The 18,370-nt window shown below is 38.5% G+C and overlaps 1 protein-coding gene across 1 annotated transcript in view; it reads left to right on the plus strand.

Annotated features, from left to right (window-relative positions):
- Nucleotides 1-8,106: 8,106 nt before the first annotated feature.
- PTPN20 (protein tyrosine phosphatase non-receptor type 20) overlaps nt 8,107-18,370 on the plus strand; it is a 14,108-nt gene continuing 3,844 nt past the window's right edge. The window contains exons 1-2 of the mRNA XM_007453441.1: nt 8,107-8,437; nt 12,293-12,508. Coding sequence (XP_007453503.1) covers nt 8,249-8,437; nt 12,293-12,508 — 405 coding nt within the window. The 5' untranslated portion in view covers nt 8,107-8,248. The remainder of the gene's footprint in view (nt 8,438-12,292; nt 12,509-18,370) is intronic.

Here is an 18,370-nt window from a genome sequence, read left to right on the forward strand (position 1 = left end):
GTTAAGGCTGAGGCATAAAGGGCATAAAGGAAATTAATAGAGATAAGGATGAAAAAGTAGGCAGGGGCCAGACTACCAGCATCCTCAATTCATGAGTCCAGTAATGAGCCTGAGTTTATCCTGACGTTGGTGAACAGGTTTAACAATTAAATTTGAATTTTGGGGATAATTTTCTCTAGAAATTGGAGATTAGACCCAGAAATCAAATTAGGAGCCTTTTGCTAAGTGGAGTTGCAAATGGAAGCGCAAAGAGAGCCAAGCAGATAGCATAAGTGAGTAAGCTGAGTAGTGAGAAGTTGGAGAGGAAACAGAAAGGGAGTGTGGGCTCATAATTTGAGAAATCTATTAGAGTATATAGAGCAGTTATTTAGACAGAGATAGAAAGGTTAAAGGGTCTTCTGTTTTTAAGGTGAGAGAGAATCAAGTATTCTTATGATATTGTAGATAGAAAGAGTTTGTAGATAGGGAGAAATTAGTTATATATAAGAAAAGATAATTTTAGAAAAATCTCTCAGAGGAGACAGAAGGCATAGAGTAGAGAATGTGGAAGGATTAATTCTGAACGTGGAGAAAGTAAGGAGTAATGAAGAATGTTGATGCATTTTTAAAGAGAGTAAGTTGAAAGAGTTCTTACTTTCTGGCTTACATTTTATAGAAGGGACTACATTTTTACTAAAGCAGAGAATTGAGAAGGGGACTACATGAGGGTGGTAATACGGCAATTAGGAATGGTAGAGGAAATGCAATAGAGACGTACCAGTGTTTTCCAAATGGCTCTCTGCTGATACTAGAAAACCCAGGACTCCAGTAATCTTCTTCCACCACAGCCTGGATAAAGGAGGAAAGAAAGTGAATAGGTGGCTTGATCCAAGGCGGCTAGTTTGCAAGCCAGGTGGAAGGGAGAGGAGTTGGAGTTTGTGATCAGGCATTTAATCTTTGGAATTATCTCTTTGAAAGTGGGCCAGTTCCAGGGGCTGACAATGGAAATATGTGGCTGAACTGAAATGGAGGTGAATGTCAATTGAATAATTAATATAGATTATCAGAGATTCCTTCTTAAATATATACATTCTCTGAAACCATGTACAAATATAAATTTCTTTACTAGTGAGAGTGACCCCAGCTTGTGGACAACCAGTAACTTCTTTCTAAAAACGAAGTCGAGCAGTGAGGATGAAGAGCTTGCAGGGCCTTCCCATACTGACACCCCTAAACTTCAGGGTGTGACCTCATACCATTTTATTAGCAAATTCTTGAAGAGGCTGTATTTCAGGGGTATGCACAAAGAAATTTCTAATATAAATGCAGGTCCTGAGCTAGGAAAAACTTTTTCAAATGGGGAAAACATGATTTTCTAGAATTTTCCTTTAAAAATGAAGAAAATACTCCACACCTCACATTCATAAAGGGCACATTTCTACCCTTTCTTTAAATATTTTAGTATAGCAAACATGTCAATTTAATAAAATGATCTGTTTGTATTTCTTAATGATTTGTATAGCCTTGAATATGACCTGCTTCTTCATTTTCTTAATTTTAATTTGTTGCACAGTATATACTTTGTAAGTAAAATAATAACTTTTTTTGGATTATACATTATCACATGTTGTGGGGAAAAAGAAAATACAGATATATATAATAAAATAAGTCATAATACTGAAGAATATACCAACTTTTTTCTGTGTATATGTATTTACATTTGTATATAATATAAATATAACCATGGAGAAAAACATACATATATAATTATTGTGTGTAAGGTTGAAGAATCACATACATACCTCAGAAACCTTGGAGTCAGAGAAGATCTTAGAGATCACCTTTCAACCTCTCATCAAGTGCCAGAATCGTCTTCTCTGATGACTTTTTTTTATTTGAGGCATATCGAATCTAATTAAGGCAATATCACACTATATAATTATTAAAGTACAGGTCTCACACAAAAATAGTTTACAAGAAAATACTTTTTAAATACTGAAGTATAACTTATATACTGTAAAATTCACCCTTTTAGCATACAGTTCTATAAGGTTAGACAAAGGTCTACCACTACTGTCAAGATACAGTACATTTCCTTCACCCCTCAAATTTCTCTTGTGCTCTTGTGTAGTCAGCTTCTAACTCCACCACCAACACCTGGCTACCTGTAATCTGTTTTCATTCTCTTTACTTTTGTCTTTTTCAAAGTGTCATGTGGATGGAATCATAAATATGTTGCATTTTGAGTATTTTGCACTTAGTGTAAAGCTCTCCACATCATTGCATTTACCAGTATCTAACTTTAAAAAATTTGCTGAGTAGTATTCTATTATATGGCTACACCAGTTTGTTTAGCCGTTTACAGTTTGAAGGACACTTGAGTTGTTTCCAGATTTGGCAATTATGGATAAAAGCATTACAAATATTCACACACCGGTTTTGTGTAAACCTAAGTTTCCATTTCTTTAAGGTAAATATCTAGGAGTGAGATTTCGGAGTCATAAGTATATAAATGACAAACTATTTTCCAAAGAGGCTGTACCAATATGCTTTTTTACTTTCTTTTCCTCCTACTCTTTTTTCTCTTTGTGTTTCAGTTAAGGCACTTTTTATTAACCTGTCTTCAAGCTTATTAACTCTTCCCTCAGCTGTGCTGACTCTACTAATGAACCCATTGAAAGCATTTTTTTTTTTTTTTTGCCATATGTGGGCCTCTCACTGTCGTGGCCTTTCCCGTTGCCGGACGCGCAAGCTCAGCGGCCATGGCTCACGGGCCCAGCCGCTCCGCGGCATGTGGGATCCTCCCGGACCGGGGCACGAACCCGTATCCCCTGCATCGGCAGGCGGACTCTCAACCACTGCGCCACCAGGGAGGCCCCTGAAAGCATTTTTTTAGCTCTTTTATAATGTAATTTTTTTGTTGTTAACACTTCCATTTGACTTATAGTTTTCATCTCTGTTCAAATTCTGTATTGGGGAGGGTGAGAGGGAGGGAGACGCAAGAGGAAGAGATATGGGGATATATGTATACGTATAGCTGATTCACTTTGTTATAAAGCAGAAACTAACACACCATTGTAAAGCAATTATACTCCAATAAAGATGTTAAAAAAATTCTGCATCAGTTCATGCATGTTGTCCACCTTTTCCACAAGAGTTTAAACATATTAACTATAGTTATTTCAAATTCCCTCTCTGATAATTCTAATAGATGTGTTATTTCTGAGTTTTTTTGTTTTCCTGTTGATTGTTTTGTTCTTTGACAGTGATTTTTGCTGCTGTTGCTGCTGCTGGTTCTTTGTGTGTCTCATAAATTTTGACAGTGTTGGTGTTTGTGCACAGGTGAATACAATACAGTTGGAAAAAGTTGTGCCTGTTGCTCTGCTAGGTCGTTAGGTCATTGATTCAGCATGTTGAGGACATGAACTGGATTTTGAACTGTAGTGAACTATTGACTTAAAATTTCTCAAGGTTTAACTTGTACTTAGGTGGCAACTGGAATGTTAGAGAGTTTCTTTTACCATTCCTAGTCCATCCTTAACTTTAGGTCTTTCCCATGTGCCTGTGCTTTAGGAGTCATCTCCCTACCCTTGCTCTCTCTCCAGCAGTAGCCTGGTGCTTGTTGTTGTAGCCCAGTCTCAGCCTGGCGGTCCTCTATCTCTGGATCTAAGCGGTGGGATCTAAGCAGGTGGAGCTGCCTCTCCTCTCTATGACATTCAAACTCTGCCTTATATTTTTGGTAGGTCTAGTGTGGGAGAGGGTTTCCTGTCCCTTGCTTAGTGGTAGGAGACTCATAATAGTATTGGTATAGGATCCTGGGATCAAGGATGTTTCCGGCCCTCCTCCAGGAGTGGAGGGTTTTTCTTCTGCCCTTTTCCCAACTGTACTGTATTCACCTGTGCACAACAGGGTTTGCTGCTATTGCCCCTGCAGTTGAAGACTTTTGTTCTGTTGGGGAGGTAGGTCCAAGTGGGGCTTTTCAACATTTACAGCAGTGGCAGTAGCTTTCCTCCTCTAAGCCTATGCCACTGAGAGAAGGGTTCCTTCCATTTCCTATCCTGTCTCCAGTCCTTCTTATGAGCACTTATGGAGGTCTGTTGAGTCTGTGAGGTGTGCACACTCTCTGTATCTATGGCTTTCTGGGGTTCTATATGCTCATACTAGGCTGAATTGCTCATTCAGCCTTTAGCAATATATTGGGCTTTTTCTTATCTGAATGCTTTCTGTATAGTATCTGGCATCTTGTTCACCCCTCAGCTGCCACAAGTGAGCCAGTGTGCCCTACACACACTGTGACCGCCACAAGTGACCTGTCTCTCCTTAGGAGGCTGTCTTTCCTTAGATTTCAGAATACTTCGTTGGCCTGTAACCACAGCTCTCTGATGGGTTCAAAATTTTTTTTATTTTGTTTTTTTCAACTTTTATATGTTGTTAGTATGTGAGTGATGCTCATACTACCTTTCTACATTTTAGGTAGAAGTGGAATTTTGAATATAAATGTATTTAAAAAATAAAAACAAGCATATTCCTTTGTAAACATGTCTTTTTAATGAATATATATTTACATTTCACTTTTTAAAAGCTAAATAATGTTCCATTGTATGACTACGTAATTATCTGTATAGTCGATCTCTTCTGGTTGGTCACCTAGGGTAGTTCTTTTAAAAACATTATAATGTACAGTGATATGATAAATATCCTTGGAACTCAATCTCTACTCTTGAGGGCTGTTCCTTTTGAGAAACAGCTTTTGACCAGCTACTGGGCCTTAGTAGAGACTGAACACTTAACCATGAGCCTGAAAGTTGGGCGTGCACAGCAGCATTCCATTATCAAATGGAAGTGGTGTATACAAGGTCGGGCTTGAGCAGGCTCTGAAGGTACAAATAAGTTATATGAAGTGGCTAAAATGCCCATGGTCCCCTCTCCTGCTACATTACCTCCTCTTTCTCAGCCTGTACCTGTGGCTTCATGACAAGTTGCCTATGATCAATTGACTGAAGAAGAGAAAACTGGGATCTGGTTTACAGGTGGTTCTGCACCATACGCAGGCACCACCTGGAAGTGGACAGCAGCTGCACTACAGTGCTGTTTTGGGGACATGCCTGAAGGACAGTACTGAAGGGAAATCTTCCCCATTGGTAGAACTTTGAGCAGTGCGCTTGGTTGTTCATTTTGCTTGGAAACAGAAATGGCCAGGGGTACAAATCTTTACTAATTCATGGCCTATAGTCAGTTGTTTAGCTGGATGGTCAAGGACTTGGAAGAAACATAACTGGAAAATTGGTCATAAGGAAATCTGGGAGAGAGAAATGTGTATAGATCTCTCTGAAAGGGCCAAAAACATGAATATATTTGTGTCCTTTGTGAATGCTCATCAAAGGGTGCTTTAAGAAGAGGTTTTAATAATCAGGTGGATAGGATGACCTATTCTGTAGATACTGGTCAGCCTCTTTCCCAGCCACTCCTGTCATTACCCAGTGGATTTATGAACAAAGTAGACATGCTGGCAGGAAAAGAAGCTGTGCATGGGCTCCTCCTCATCAACATGGAATTCCACTCACCAACGCTGGCCTTGCTATGGTCACTGCTGAGTGCCCAGTCTGCCAGCAGCAGAGACCAACACTGAGGCCCCAGTATGGCACCATTTCCCAGGGTGATCAGCCAGCTAGCTACTTGATGGCAGGTTGATTACATTGGACTGCTTCTGTCATAGAAAGAATGGTGCTTTTTTTCATACTAAAATAGACACTAGATATGGATTTGCTTTCCTTGCAACAAGCTTCTACCAGATCTACCATCTGGACCTGCAGGATGCCTTATCCACCATCATGGTAGTCCACACAGCCTTGCTTCTGATTAAGGAACTCACTTGGAGGCAGATTATTTGTGGCAGTGGGCTCATGATCATCTCTTACTGTCTCCTTTTTGAGGGGAACTTTTCTCCTGTGACTACTTGAGTTTTTTCTTTCTTGCTAAATACAGACATACCTGGTTTTATAGCCCTACACTTTATTGTACTTTGCAGATACTGTGTTTTTTACAAATTGAAAGTTTGTGGCAACCCTGTGTTGAGCACATTTTTCCAACAGCATTGCCTCACTTCATGTCTCTGTGTCACATTTTGGTAATTTTCGCAATATGTCAAACTTTTTCATTATGATTATGTTTGTTATAGTGATATGATCAGTGATCTTTGATGTTACTGTTGCAAAAAGATTACAGCTTGCTGCAGGCTCAGATGATGGTTAGCATTTTTTAGCAGTAAAGTATTTTTTAATTAAAATACGTATATTGTTTTATAGACATAATGTTATTGCACATTTAGTAGACTACAGTATAGTGTAAACATAACTTTTATACGCACTGGGGAACAAAAAAATTCATGTGACTCGCTTATTGCGATAGTACCTTTATTGTGGTGGTCCGGAACCAAACCCACTATATCTCTGAGGTATGCCTGTGTTCCATAGTTTGTTTCTGAAACTCCTTCCTTTTATATATTCCTTTTATATGCTCTGCATCCTTTAGTATTTTAATAATCATTGTCATTTTTTTCACTTTTTTTTTTTTTGAGTTCTGGGAAAATTCCTTAAGCTGGTTTTCTAAATCACTAATTTGTTTTTCTGTTCGCTTCTCATTTTAGGGATTTTAATTGAGTAATTGTGGTTTTTATTTGAAAGCAAGCTTTTATTACTTTAGATTGTTTCATTTTTACATGTTAAATCTCCCTTTTGAAAATAAAAAATTATTTTCTTCTGCAAAATGGTACATATTCACTATAAAAATTTAGATAATAGTCACTGCTAGCATTTTGATGAATACTTGCCAAGTTTTTTAATCAGATGTTTATATATGATATATATGTATACATACATATATATGATGAAAGATCTCACTTTAATGCTCTTTTACCTCCTTTATAATTTAATAATATAAAAATTTATGTCAAACAGATATACATCATTCTTTTAAATAATAAAATAATGTTTGCTGAAATTTCATTTAAAATACAAATAGGAGTTTTTAAAGTATTCTTCTCTCTTATAGAAAGGAAAACATTTGCTGTGATTTCTCAGAATGATTTACTTTTGTGAAGTGCTAGATATCTTTATATATCTAGTGATTGTTTTTTCTATTTATTCATATTTACAAGGAGAGATTTATGTTTGCTATTTTGGAATTTGAGAAAGATTCTGTCAGAAATTGTGTAAGCCCTCTTCAGTGATCTTGCTCATAGTGTTTTGGGGAGATAAGTGGGTCGCATGACCTTAAGTAATGGAGAGGAACTATTGGTGAGACCACTGCATGGCAGGGAAGGACCCTCCTTTTATTCTCTCTGTGGGAGCAGTGGTGGAACCAGAGCTCCAGATGTCTGTGTAAAGTGAAGAGAGTTCCTGGGCCAGTGGAGTTTATTAGTGAGCCAAGTAGTTGGATTTTCCCCTCTCATATTTGTTATAATAGTCCATGTTGGACGAGTCCCATGTTACTTGGAGCAAATCCCCTTTGTAGCATCCTTTTGCCACAATACCTTTGATTAGCATGCCACTTCACCACGTGAAGGCTGGGAATGGACATAAAATATGGCTGCCTTGTGTGGGGGGCATTGGTAGAATTACAGTAATCCTGGGATTTGTATCTGCTCAAGTACCCCAATCTTTTTTTTTTTTTTTTCTCCCTCCTGGCTCTGCTGCTCTGGGCTTGCAGGTTTTCTGGATTTGTAGGAGAATGTCATTCATTCACTTGCCCCCTCAGAGGCCTCCTCCTTTGCTGTGTTCAGTCACAGGCTAGGAGGTACCTCCCTTGGCCTATTCCTGCCTGTGCCATATGTAACAGAAATCTCTCAAAATGTCTGGATACCGATGGCATCCTTCTCTGTTCAGAAACTGACTTTTCAAAAAGCTACCTTAACCTAATTGTATATTTCTTAGGTCATGCCAGTAGGTTTTGGGGAGGGAAAAATTTAAATTCATGGACTGAAATAACCCTTTGAAAAGAAATTCCTATGCCACCTTCTCTGTTGGTCAAAGAGATAAATGGATTTACCTGTGTGAAAGGGTTTCATGAAATCTGGGTGTATTGCATCTCCTGCTATTCCTTTGTCTACCCTATGTTTCTGTGTTTGTAATAGATGATTCAACATGTGTTACTCTTGGAGAAAACAAGGACTACATCAATGTTAGTTATATTAAAATAGTCAATTCTGGAGAAGTATTATTATATTGCTACCCAGGGACCACTGCCAACTACCACAAATGACTTTTGGCAAATGGTTTTGGAAAATAATGTTATTGTCATGATAACCAGAGAGGTAGAAGGTGGAGTTATCAAATGCCACCATCACTGGCCCATTTCTATGAAGAAACCTTTGGAACTGAAAAATTGTCATATCTTCCTGGAGAACTACCAGATACTTCAATATTTCATCATTCGAATATTTCAAGTTGTCAAGAAGTCTGTAAGTTAAAAAAAATCAGTGTTAGATATATATTTCATTATATAAGCACACGTGTCAGGATGAGAAGTTAGGAGTAAGATGGGACATAGCTGGGGATACTTTTAAAGTAACTTGTTTTTACTTCTCCCGGGTACCAGAAACTAAGACAACACCACCTCTACTTCTGCCTAACCAAACTCTGACTGGAGAGGCGAAAAAATTGAAAAGGTGAGTTGGGGCGGTTGAGAGTGAGTGTTGGAAGTTGCCTAATCCTGGGATGTACTTCGGCTGCTTCTGCTGAGAGTGACAGATATGTATGGAGTCCTTAAGATAACCTGATAATCGCTGTGCCAGGCACTGTTGCTCCTTACTGAGTAGCAAAGAGTTCAGTGCGCTTACTGGTACCTCCAGTTACTGTGCTCAATGAATGTGGTAATATTGAGATTTGTATGGGATGCTTTGGGAGCTCAGAAGGAAAGTACTTAGCTCTCCTTGGGCTTGGGGGGAAGATTTGCTAGAGGAGGTGACATCTGGATTGAGAATAACCCAAATGAGAAAGATGGAAAGAGGAAGTAGATGATCGAGGTATAAAATAGCATGGGATACGTATAGAGAGGTACAAGTAGTTAAGTGTTTCTGGAATGTAAAAGTTCAATGCCAGGGAGTAATGAGAGGTGAGATGAGGCTATGGAAAATAAGTAGAGAAAGCCAGAACATGAAATGTCTTGGATTTCAGCTAAGGAACATGAACTTCGTTATGAAGATAATTGGGAGACACTGAACAATTTTAGTAAGAAGCGTCCATGATCAACTAGGGCAGTTAACAATTAGATAGAAAGCAAAGTCTGGTGTTTTTCAGATAAAATTGAAAGACTTTATGTGACTTATGACTTGTGACTTAAAAGGAGCGTTCAAAAATTATGCTGTCAAATGCGATAGCCACATTTGGCTATTTTATATTTAAATTATTTAAACTTACATAAAATAACAAATTCAGTTTCTCATTTGTAGTATCCACACTTCTAGTATTTAATCACATGTTACTAGTGGCTACCATATAGGCAGCAAAGATATAGAGCATCTGCATCATTGTAGAAAGTTCTATTGGGAAGTATTGGTCTAGAATAATTCATAGAATAATTCATTTCTTGCTCTAAGAGACTCAGAAAATAGAAAAGGAATGATTTATAGGAGAAAGTGATGTTACATTGCTCTAAGTGGATTTGATTAGCAGGTAGGTGATACATGTGTTCTATAGGAGTGAAGGGGATGGGAGTTAAACCGGAAACTTGAAAAGAGTGATGAGATTTGGAGTCATCATCAAAGAAGTTGATTGGAGCACAGACAATGATTAGGAAAAGTGTTGCTGGAGGTGCTGAGGTTGGAACTCATAATTTGCAATAACAATAAAATATGCAACTATGTGATTAATTTTTTCCTAACCATGGGATTCCTGAACACAGGTTATGAGACTTACCCAGGGAGGGATGTTGCTTAGTATATGTGGCAGGATTCAAAGGATGAAAGGAGTTGACAGTTTGGTAAGAGAATGATTTAGATAATCAGCCATGAAGTCTAAATTTAGGGAGATGGATGGAATCAGGGGCAAGGAGGAAATGGAGGACAACAAGGACAGGAGAGCTTCCTTTAGTCACATTGTTGGAGTTGAAGTGAAGCACAAATGAGGTGGTAGCATAACAGCTTCTGCTCAGAAAATGATGTTGGAATCTAAGAACTGGAAGATTTTTGATACTGGACATTATAGGTGATGGTGAGTCCAAGGAGTGATCACATTGTGAGGACCAGAAGAAAGAAATGGTCTCCTCTGCAAGAGAGAAATAAAAATGTGAGGTTAGAGTGTCTGTTTGGCTGTTGAGATCCCAAATTGGCCTGGTCAGAATCTGTGGTAGGGTGATAGCAATGAGAAGGTGAAGCTAAGAGGTATGAAACTCAAAAGGAAGAGAGGTTTTTGTACAAAGAGAAGGAATAATGAATGGAAATAGCATTGGGCAGCAAGCGGTATGCAACCTAACCTCTAGGCTCTGTGGTACCTGGAGTACAGGAAAATAGGTGGCCTTGATCAGAGAGGGCTGCAGAGTGCAGTGCCCATGGGAGGTAAGGCCAGGAAGTGAAAGAAGCATTTAGGGAAGTGATGATGGTTTCCACGAGTTTACTGTGGCATGGGGGCCTGAGTGCAAAGGGAGATGTTGAAGGGCTAGAGAAGTGGGAAGGGAGGGGAAAAGATAGAATTGAAGAGCATGAGGATCAGAGCATAGAGTGGTGACAAAGGAGGCCAAGAATAGTAATAATGGCTGACATTTATGGAGAGCTTGCTGGCTGTGTGCTAGGCCCTGCTTTTGCTCTGTACACCTGGGGATTTGCCTGATCCTTCACTCTCCTAAGACTTGTTGATTACCTCCTACTAACCAAGTATTTTGCCAGATGCTGGAGATAGAAAACAGAAACAGCCTCACCTCTTAGAGTGCTTACAGTCTAGTGGGGAAGGAAAACACCAGTTCCAAATAACATGTGATACTTGCTATGGCAGGAGAAGGACAGCATGCTTGGAGAATACAGGCCAGGTGGGAGGCCCAGAGGAATGATCTGTCTGCAAGGGTTCAAATGCTCGGTTCCACCTGTGCACCCTTGACAAGGGCGTCTAGGATGGTGGCCTTTGGGCTGAGGCCTGCAAGCCTCAAGACCATGGGGTTGATGTTTGGAGAATCTGCATCATGGCACTGTGTCAGGAAACCAGTGAGGCCCACCTTCGTGCAGTTTCTCAGTGGTCAACAGTGCATGAAAGATTTCATCCCTAAAATATGTGATGGAGTGAGAGCTATCCTCAATTTGGTGCCTTCACAAGACTTTCAAGTGTCGTTTTCCTCATCCAATTTCATGTACCAATGATTCAAAATTGAAGTTTTCTATTTGGAGCTTAGGAAAATTGTATTTCTATTTGGAACGTGGAAAAAAGTGGTACATTAGGGAGAAGCAAAGGAGCAGTGAGAAACCCTTCCTGAGTTTTTTCACGAGGGTGCCCAGTGAAGTAAAATGAGGGCTCCACGTTGGGGAAAGGGTGAACCCTCTGGAAAGGATGATCGGTAAACTCAAAGTGCTTTATCTGTCAACCCTGAGGAGAGTTCCATGGCTCCACTTTCAGGGGGTTCAGCACAAGAGTGGGGACCAGAGTCTACTCACATGGTCATTACCTGCCCTATTTCTCATCACCGGAGGAGGTTGCCCCCCACCAAATCCCGGTTAAGCAGCTTGACAGCACTTACTGTTTTAATTAAATTTGGTATCATAATATTTAAGCCAAGATAGATTGCTTTTCTATCTTATTCCTAACATGTTAGCTCATCTCTCATCCTAAGTGTTTTGGATTCTTGGTTTGTTTGGACTCTTCTACCTTCTCATGGTGCAGAAGAAAGATGGTACAGTTAGATTTGGGAGGACTACGTTATTGCCCCAGCTCTAAACATATGAGCCCTCTGACCTAGCATACGTCTGTCAGTCAATCAAACGCTTACTTTTCATCTGTAAACTGAGGATATCACAGTGCTTGCCTCCCCAGGGTTGATGTGAGGATTAAATGAGATAATGCGTGTGAAGTCCTTAGCACAGTACCTGGCACAGAGTAAGGGCTAAATTCCTGTCACCTGTTAGTATTTTTATTTTTATTATCCTATTACCATATAGCCATTATTATTACTATTTCTGGCATATTAGAAATTAAAAGAAGATCTCTACTATAAGACGTTGATAAATCTCTCCTCTCTCTCTGCCTTCCTCTCCCTCCCTCCCTCCTTCTCTCTCTCCCTCTCTCCCACCCTCTCTCCCTTTCTCCCTCTCTCCCTCCCCACCCCACCCCCACAGACAGGAGCTAGTCACTTTGTAAAACACTTGCAGTTCACCAAGTGGCCAGACCATGGCACTCCTGCCTCAGCAGAAGGTTTTATAAAGTATGTTCGTTATGTGAGGAAGAGCCACGTTACGGGACCCGTCATTGTTCGCTGCAGTGCTGGCGTGGTCCAGACAGGGCTGTTCCTATGTGTGGATGTTGTGTTCTGTGCCACTGAAAAGAACTTTTCAGTAAGTGTGTGAATTAAGCAGATAAACTGATGCTGTTAGTAAACACTGTACTTTTAACAGCCTTCTAATAACTGAAGACTAATATTTGGCCTTCAAGAGCAACCGAGTAAATAGAGAGCCTGTGAGCTTTGTGAGCCTGCTTCTCACTTAACTGCTGCAGGTTCTTCGAGGTGGTTGTGAGAATTAAAGTACGCAGTGCAGATGAATGGCTTCGGACAGTGTCTGGAGCGTGGTAGGTGCATCGTAAACATGAGTTCATCTTCCTTTTCTTTCCCTCCACCCACACGTACAGTTTTTAGAATTTTGTTAGAGAATGTTGATGATGTGTGCCTGTTTTTAATGAACAGAAATACATGCATGTGAGCACATTGGGAAAAAAAAGTAGACTTCAGAGTTAATGAGAGGTCCCTGGGTTTGACTGCCAATTTTGCCACACATTTTAGATTTTGGTGACTTTCTGCAAATTGCTCATCTTCTCTGAAACCTAGTTTTCTCATATGTAAAATAAAGATAATAATATTTTTGGGTTTGAGTCAACCATTAACAATTCTTTATTTTCCTCCTAAATTTGGAACTAGCCAAGGGATAAACACAAGAATTAGACATATGGTGATTCTACTATGATCTTTATTACTGATTAATTAGGGAATGTGACTTTAGATCTGTGCCCCAAAAGGCCTACTTTTACTGAACTGCTTTCCTGTGCTGCAGAAGTGAGGAGGGGAAGACATTAGTTAGCAGGCACTGCGGGGTCGGTGGGGAAAGCAGCTCTCACCACGTCGACAAGGAATATGAAAATCCACACCTCGGTCATAAGACAACAGGGGCTACGAGGCATTTGTCCTGGTAGGCAAATTTTGCAGAGTTGTTATCAGAACAAATGTTAAATCTCTGCTCTCTTAGGCTTTATGTAGTTACACCCCAAGAGTGATAAACTCTCCCTTGTGATAGCAAATTGGCTGCATGGGTTCTACAATTCTCCATTCTAAGGTAGTATTACGTCGGAGGTAGAAAAATGTCCTCTCCCAGAAACTCCCTGGAGGACAGGGGGAGTTTATTTTTCTCAGAAGCTTGAGCCAATATCTCCTAGCATTTCACTGTTTCCGCTTCAGTTATAGCCCTTTCCCTAAACTGATCACTATGGGAGATGCTGGTCCATCAAGGTCTGTCAGGACTACTCCAGGCCATACAGCTGAGAATGAGAGAGGAATGGTTTTCCAAAGCAAACTGAGAGTTTTGTTTTGTTTTTTTTTTAATAAAGAATGAATATAAACTGGGTGGTAAAAAAATGACAAATGTCCCCAAAATGCTGAAAATTTAAGTAGTATGAATCTGATGTTACCTGTTCCTATAATTAATGTTGTTTTATCCTTTTAACAGAAAACGCATTAGCATAGTTTTTATTTTATATATTCTTCATCATAATTAATTTGTTTATATTTGTTCTTATTTTATATTCCTTATAGAAACCATAAAAACTATAAATATTGTATTTTGTGATTCTGAGGAGCACTTTTTTTGCCCCATCATTATACCTTCTTTAAACTCAAAATGTGTTTTATAATAAGTCATCTGTCAGCTTAATTGACAGTGTTTTTCTTAGCATTATGTAAAATAGTGATGTATTTTACAATTAAGGATGCTTAGATTTGATGGAAAATAGTGGTTCAAAACAAGGAAATGCATCCATTGTGGCCTTATTGGCTTTTCATAGAGCCTTGAGCTGTCAAGTGTTCTTACTTATGCCCCTCTCTACTCTTTTCAGAAATTTTGTCCACCAGAGCTACTTAAAGTATGGTCTTGGACCAGCAACAGTCTGTGTTATTTGCAGCAAGATAAGTTTTCTGAAACTGAGAGTACGCATTTAGAAACTTTCAAAGCAGTTTGATATATTGCTGTGACATCCAAGAGCATGACAGTGGGTTGGCCTTGGTGAACTGGATGTAGACCAGTTTGTGTGTTGTGGAAATCACACAGGGAGTCTTACATGCTGCAAGCTGTATACCAGTCATGTGTGGCTAACATTTTAAGATGAGTTTATCAATTATAACTCTAAAGGATATGAAAATCTGAGAATATGTAACCATTTATTTCTTTTTATTGTTACTTTATAGTCATTTTTATTTTTAAGTAAACCTGCTTAAAACATTGGGAACAAACTGGCTCTTCCTTTGCCAACACTGGTATTGCTCTGTGGTTGAAACATTCTCGATAGAACTTTCTCCTCTAACCATCTTCAACATGCAATAATAGTTGTTAATTATCAGTTACCATATTATCACATAATGAAGTGAGTAATCCAAAATTTAACACATTAACCTTTACGAAATCAAAAATTCTTACCACATCACTAAACACACTGTCCAGTTCATCTGGCAGGGTTCCTTTTTTTTTTTTTTTTTTTTTTTGGTAGCAAGACTTTCCTGATGAAGCAGTGTGTTGGTTTATCTTTTGGGATAAATTCTTTAATCTGTATAACTACCTCAGACTTGTTTTGTTGTCATTGCAGCTCTACTACCAGAACATAATCCTACACAAAACTTACAAATTACATTTGATGACAATGTAGTACTTTGCATTTTTATGCAGTTTAAGACTAGTTAGTTGTGTTTATCAGTAATCAAACTGAGAACAGGAAGAATTCTTCCTTCTTATCACATCATTTTCAAATCACACATATACTGAATCACTATGTTAGCAATAGCTGTGCAGTCAGTAAGTTGCAATGGTAAATACTTTGCTACTTTTGTTTTGTGAGTTGGTACCACTTCGCATCACTAACCAGTCCCTGAATTCTTCAAGCTGCGGCTTCATTAGAAAATGGTACTTTAACTCTCTTTTTTTGCCATACCTTCAGCCCAGATTTTCAATAAAGCACCTTCAGTACAGTCTGTCACCATTATCTGGCAATCGTGTAAGGGTTTTTAGTCTTAGCAATTCAAAGTGCTGTTTTGTAAGTCTGCAGAGTATTAATGTTACATATGAAATGTTGAACATGAGCTCTTTATTTTAGTATTTTTTAAAATAATTCTTTTGTTTTGGAACTTATTGCTTTTGTTCTGTAAGTGACAAGTACATTTTAATGGGTTTTTTGCTTTGTTAGCAAGTACATCTTTGCAATTAATACAAGTGTGGTTTTAGCAATTCACAGTTAATAATGGCTATAAAACTCAATGTATGAGGAATCATAATGCTAGGTAAAATTAACATGAACTCTTTTGGTCTTCATTTCTTTGTAGTTACTTACACTGTTATCATTTGGTTAACCACTACAGCTATATTCAGAAAAGCTGTGCCTTTTCTTGTCAAGACAATGCAGTGCAGCAGCTTTTGCCATCAGTAAATTAAGGTTAAAAATGAATAATACAAATATATTTTCATAATTTGCCTAATCTTAAATTACAAATTAACAGACTTTCAAGAAACAATGGTTTTTAAATTCATTGAAGTTCCATTTTATCAATACTTCCTTTTATGGATCATGCTTTTGGTGTCAAGTTTAAAAACTCCTCACCTAGCCTAAAGAATTTTTAGGTCATAAAGAATTTTTCCTATGTCCTTTTCTAAAGTTCTGTAGTTTTATGTTTTACATTTAAGTCCATAGTCCATTTTGAGTTAATTTTTTTATAAGGTGCAAGGTTTAAGTCAAGGTTCACTTGCTATTCTTCCTCCACTGAATTGTTTTTACACGTTTGTCAGAAATCATTGGGAATATTTGTATGGGGCCTATTTCTAGTTCTATATTCTGTTTCATTGATCTATGTGTCTATCCTTTCGCCATTACCACACTTTGGATTCCTGTAGCCATGTAGGAAGTCTTAATGTCAGGGAGAGTGATTCCTTCTCTTGCAAAATTGTTTTAACCATTATAGGTCTGTGCCTTTCCATATAAATTTTAAAATTAGCTTGTCTATGTTTACAGAAAAGCTTGCGGGATTTTGATAGGATGATTGACATTTTTACTATGTTGGATCTTCCAATATGAATGTGGTATGTCTCAATTTATTTAGGTCTTCTTTGATTTCTTTCATCAGCATTTTGTCATTTTCAGCATATAGCTTATACGTGTTTTGTTGGATTTATTTTATTTCATTTTCTTTGAAGCAGTTGTAAATGGTATTGTGTTTTTACTACCATGTTCGTTGTGTGTACACATATGTACAAATAAGTTGATTTTTGTGTTTTTAAAAAATATTTATTTATTTATTTGGTTGTGCGGGGTCCTAGTTACGGCACGTGGGCTCCTTAGTTGTGGCAGGCGGGCTCCTTAGTTGTGGCATGTGAACTCTTAGTTGCAGGATGCATGTGGGATCTAGTTCCCTAACCAGGAATTGAACCTGGGCCCCCTGCATTGGGAGCATGGAGTCTTAACCACTGTGCCACCAGGGAAGTCCCCAAATGCAGTTGATTTTTGCATGTCAATCTTGTATCCTACGATCTTGTTGAACTCACTTATTAGTTCTAAGAGGTTTTTTTGTCCTGTTTTGTTTTGTTTTCAGATTCCTTGGGAGTTTCTGCATAGACAATCATTCCATCTGCAAGTAGGGACACACTTACCTCTTCCTTTCCAATTCATTTGCCTCATATTTCTTTTTTCTGGTCTTATTGCGCTACCTGGAACTTCAAGTGTGTTGAAAACAGGTGGTGAAAGCAGACATTCTTGCCATCACTAATATTAGGGGGAAAGCAAATTAAAATGATTTGTTCTATGAAAGATGCTATGAAGTGGATGAAAAGACAAGCTACAGACTTGGAGAAACTGTTTGCAATCCGCATATCCAACAAAGGTCTCACATCTAGAGTATATAAAGAACCCTCAAAACTCAATAGTAAAATAAATAAATAGGCAAGTAATTCAGTTAGAAAATGGGTAAAAGACATGACATTTCAACAGTGAGGATGTATTGATGATAAATAAGCACATGAAAAGATTCTCAGCTTCATTAACCTTTAGGGAAATGAAATTAAAACCATGACATTCAGCTGCATGAGCTGCTTGTAAATTTTGGAGATTAATCATTTGTCAGTTGCTTCATTTGCAAATATTTTCTCCCATTCTGAGGGCTGTCTTTTCGTCTTGTTTATGCTTTCCTTTGCTGTGCAAAGGCTTTGAAGTTTCATTAGGTCCCATTTGTTTATTTTTGTTTTTATTTCCATTTCTCTAGGAGGTGGGTCAAAAAGGATCTTGCTGTGATTTCTGTCATAGAGCGTTCTGCCTATGTTTTCCTCTAAGAGTTTGATAGTGTCTGGCCTTACATTTAGGTCTTTAATCCATTTTGAGTTTATTTTTGTGTATGGTGTTAGGGAGTGTTCTAATTTCATTCTTTTACATGTACCTGTCCCGTTTTCCCAGCACCACTTACTGTCTTTTCTCCACTGTATATTCTTGCCTCCTTTATCAAAGATAAGGTGACCATATGTGCGTGGGTTTATATCTGGGCTTTCTCTCCTGTTTCATTGACCTATATTTCTGTTTTTGTGCCAGTACCATACTGTCTTGATTACTGTAGCTCTGTAGTATAGTCTGAAGTCAGGGAGCCTGATTCCTCCAGCTCCTTTTTCTTTCTCAAGATTGCTTTGGCTATTCGGGGTCTTTTGTGACAAAGGATTAATCCCCAAAATTTACAAGCCGCTCATGCAGCTCAATATCAAAAAAACAAACAACTCAATCCAAAAATGGGCAGAAGACTTAAATAGACATTTCTCCAAAGAAGATATACAGATTGCCAACAAACACATGAAAGAATGCTCAACATCATTAATCATTAGAGAAATGCAAATCAAAACTACAATGAGGGGCTTCCCTGGTGACGCAGTTGTTGGGAGTCCGCCTGCCGATGCAGGGGACACGGGTTCGTGCCC

This window comes from Lipotes vexillifer, unplaced genomic scaffold (genome assembly GCF_000442215.2).
Source record: "Lipotes vexillifer unplaced genomic scaffold, Lipotes_vexillifer_v1.1 scaffold2641, whole genome shotgun sequence".
NCBI classification, from domain to species: domain Eukaryota; kingdom Metazoa; phylum Chordata; class Mammalia; order Artiodactyla; family Lipotidae; genus Lipotes; species Lipotes vexillifer.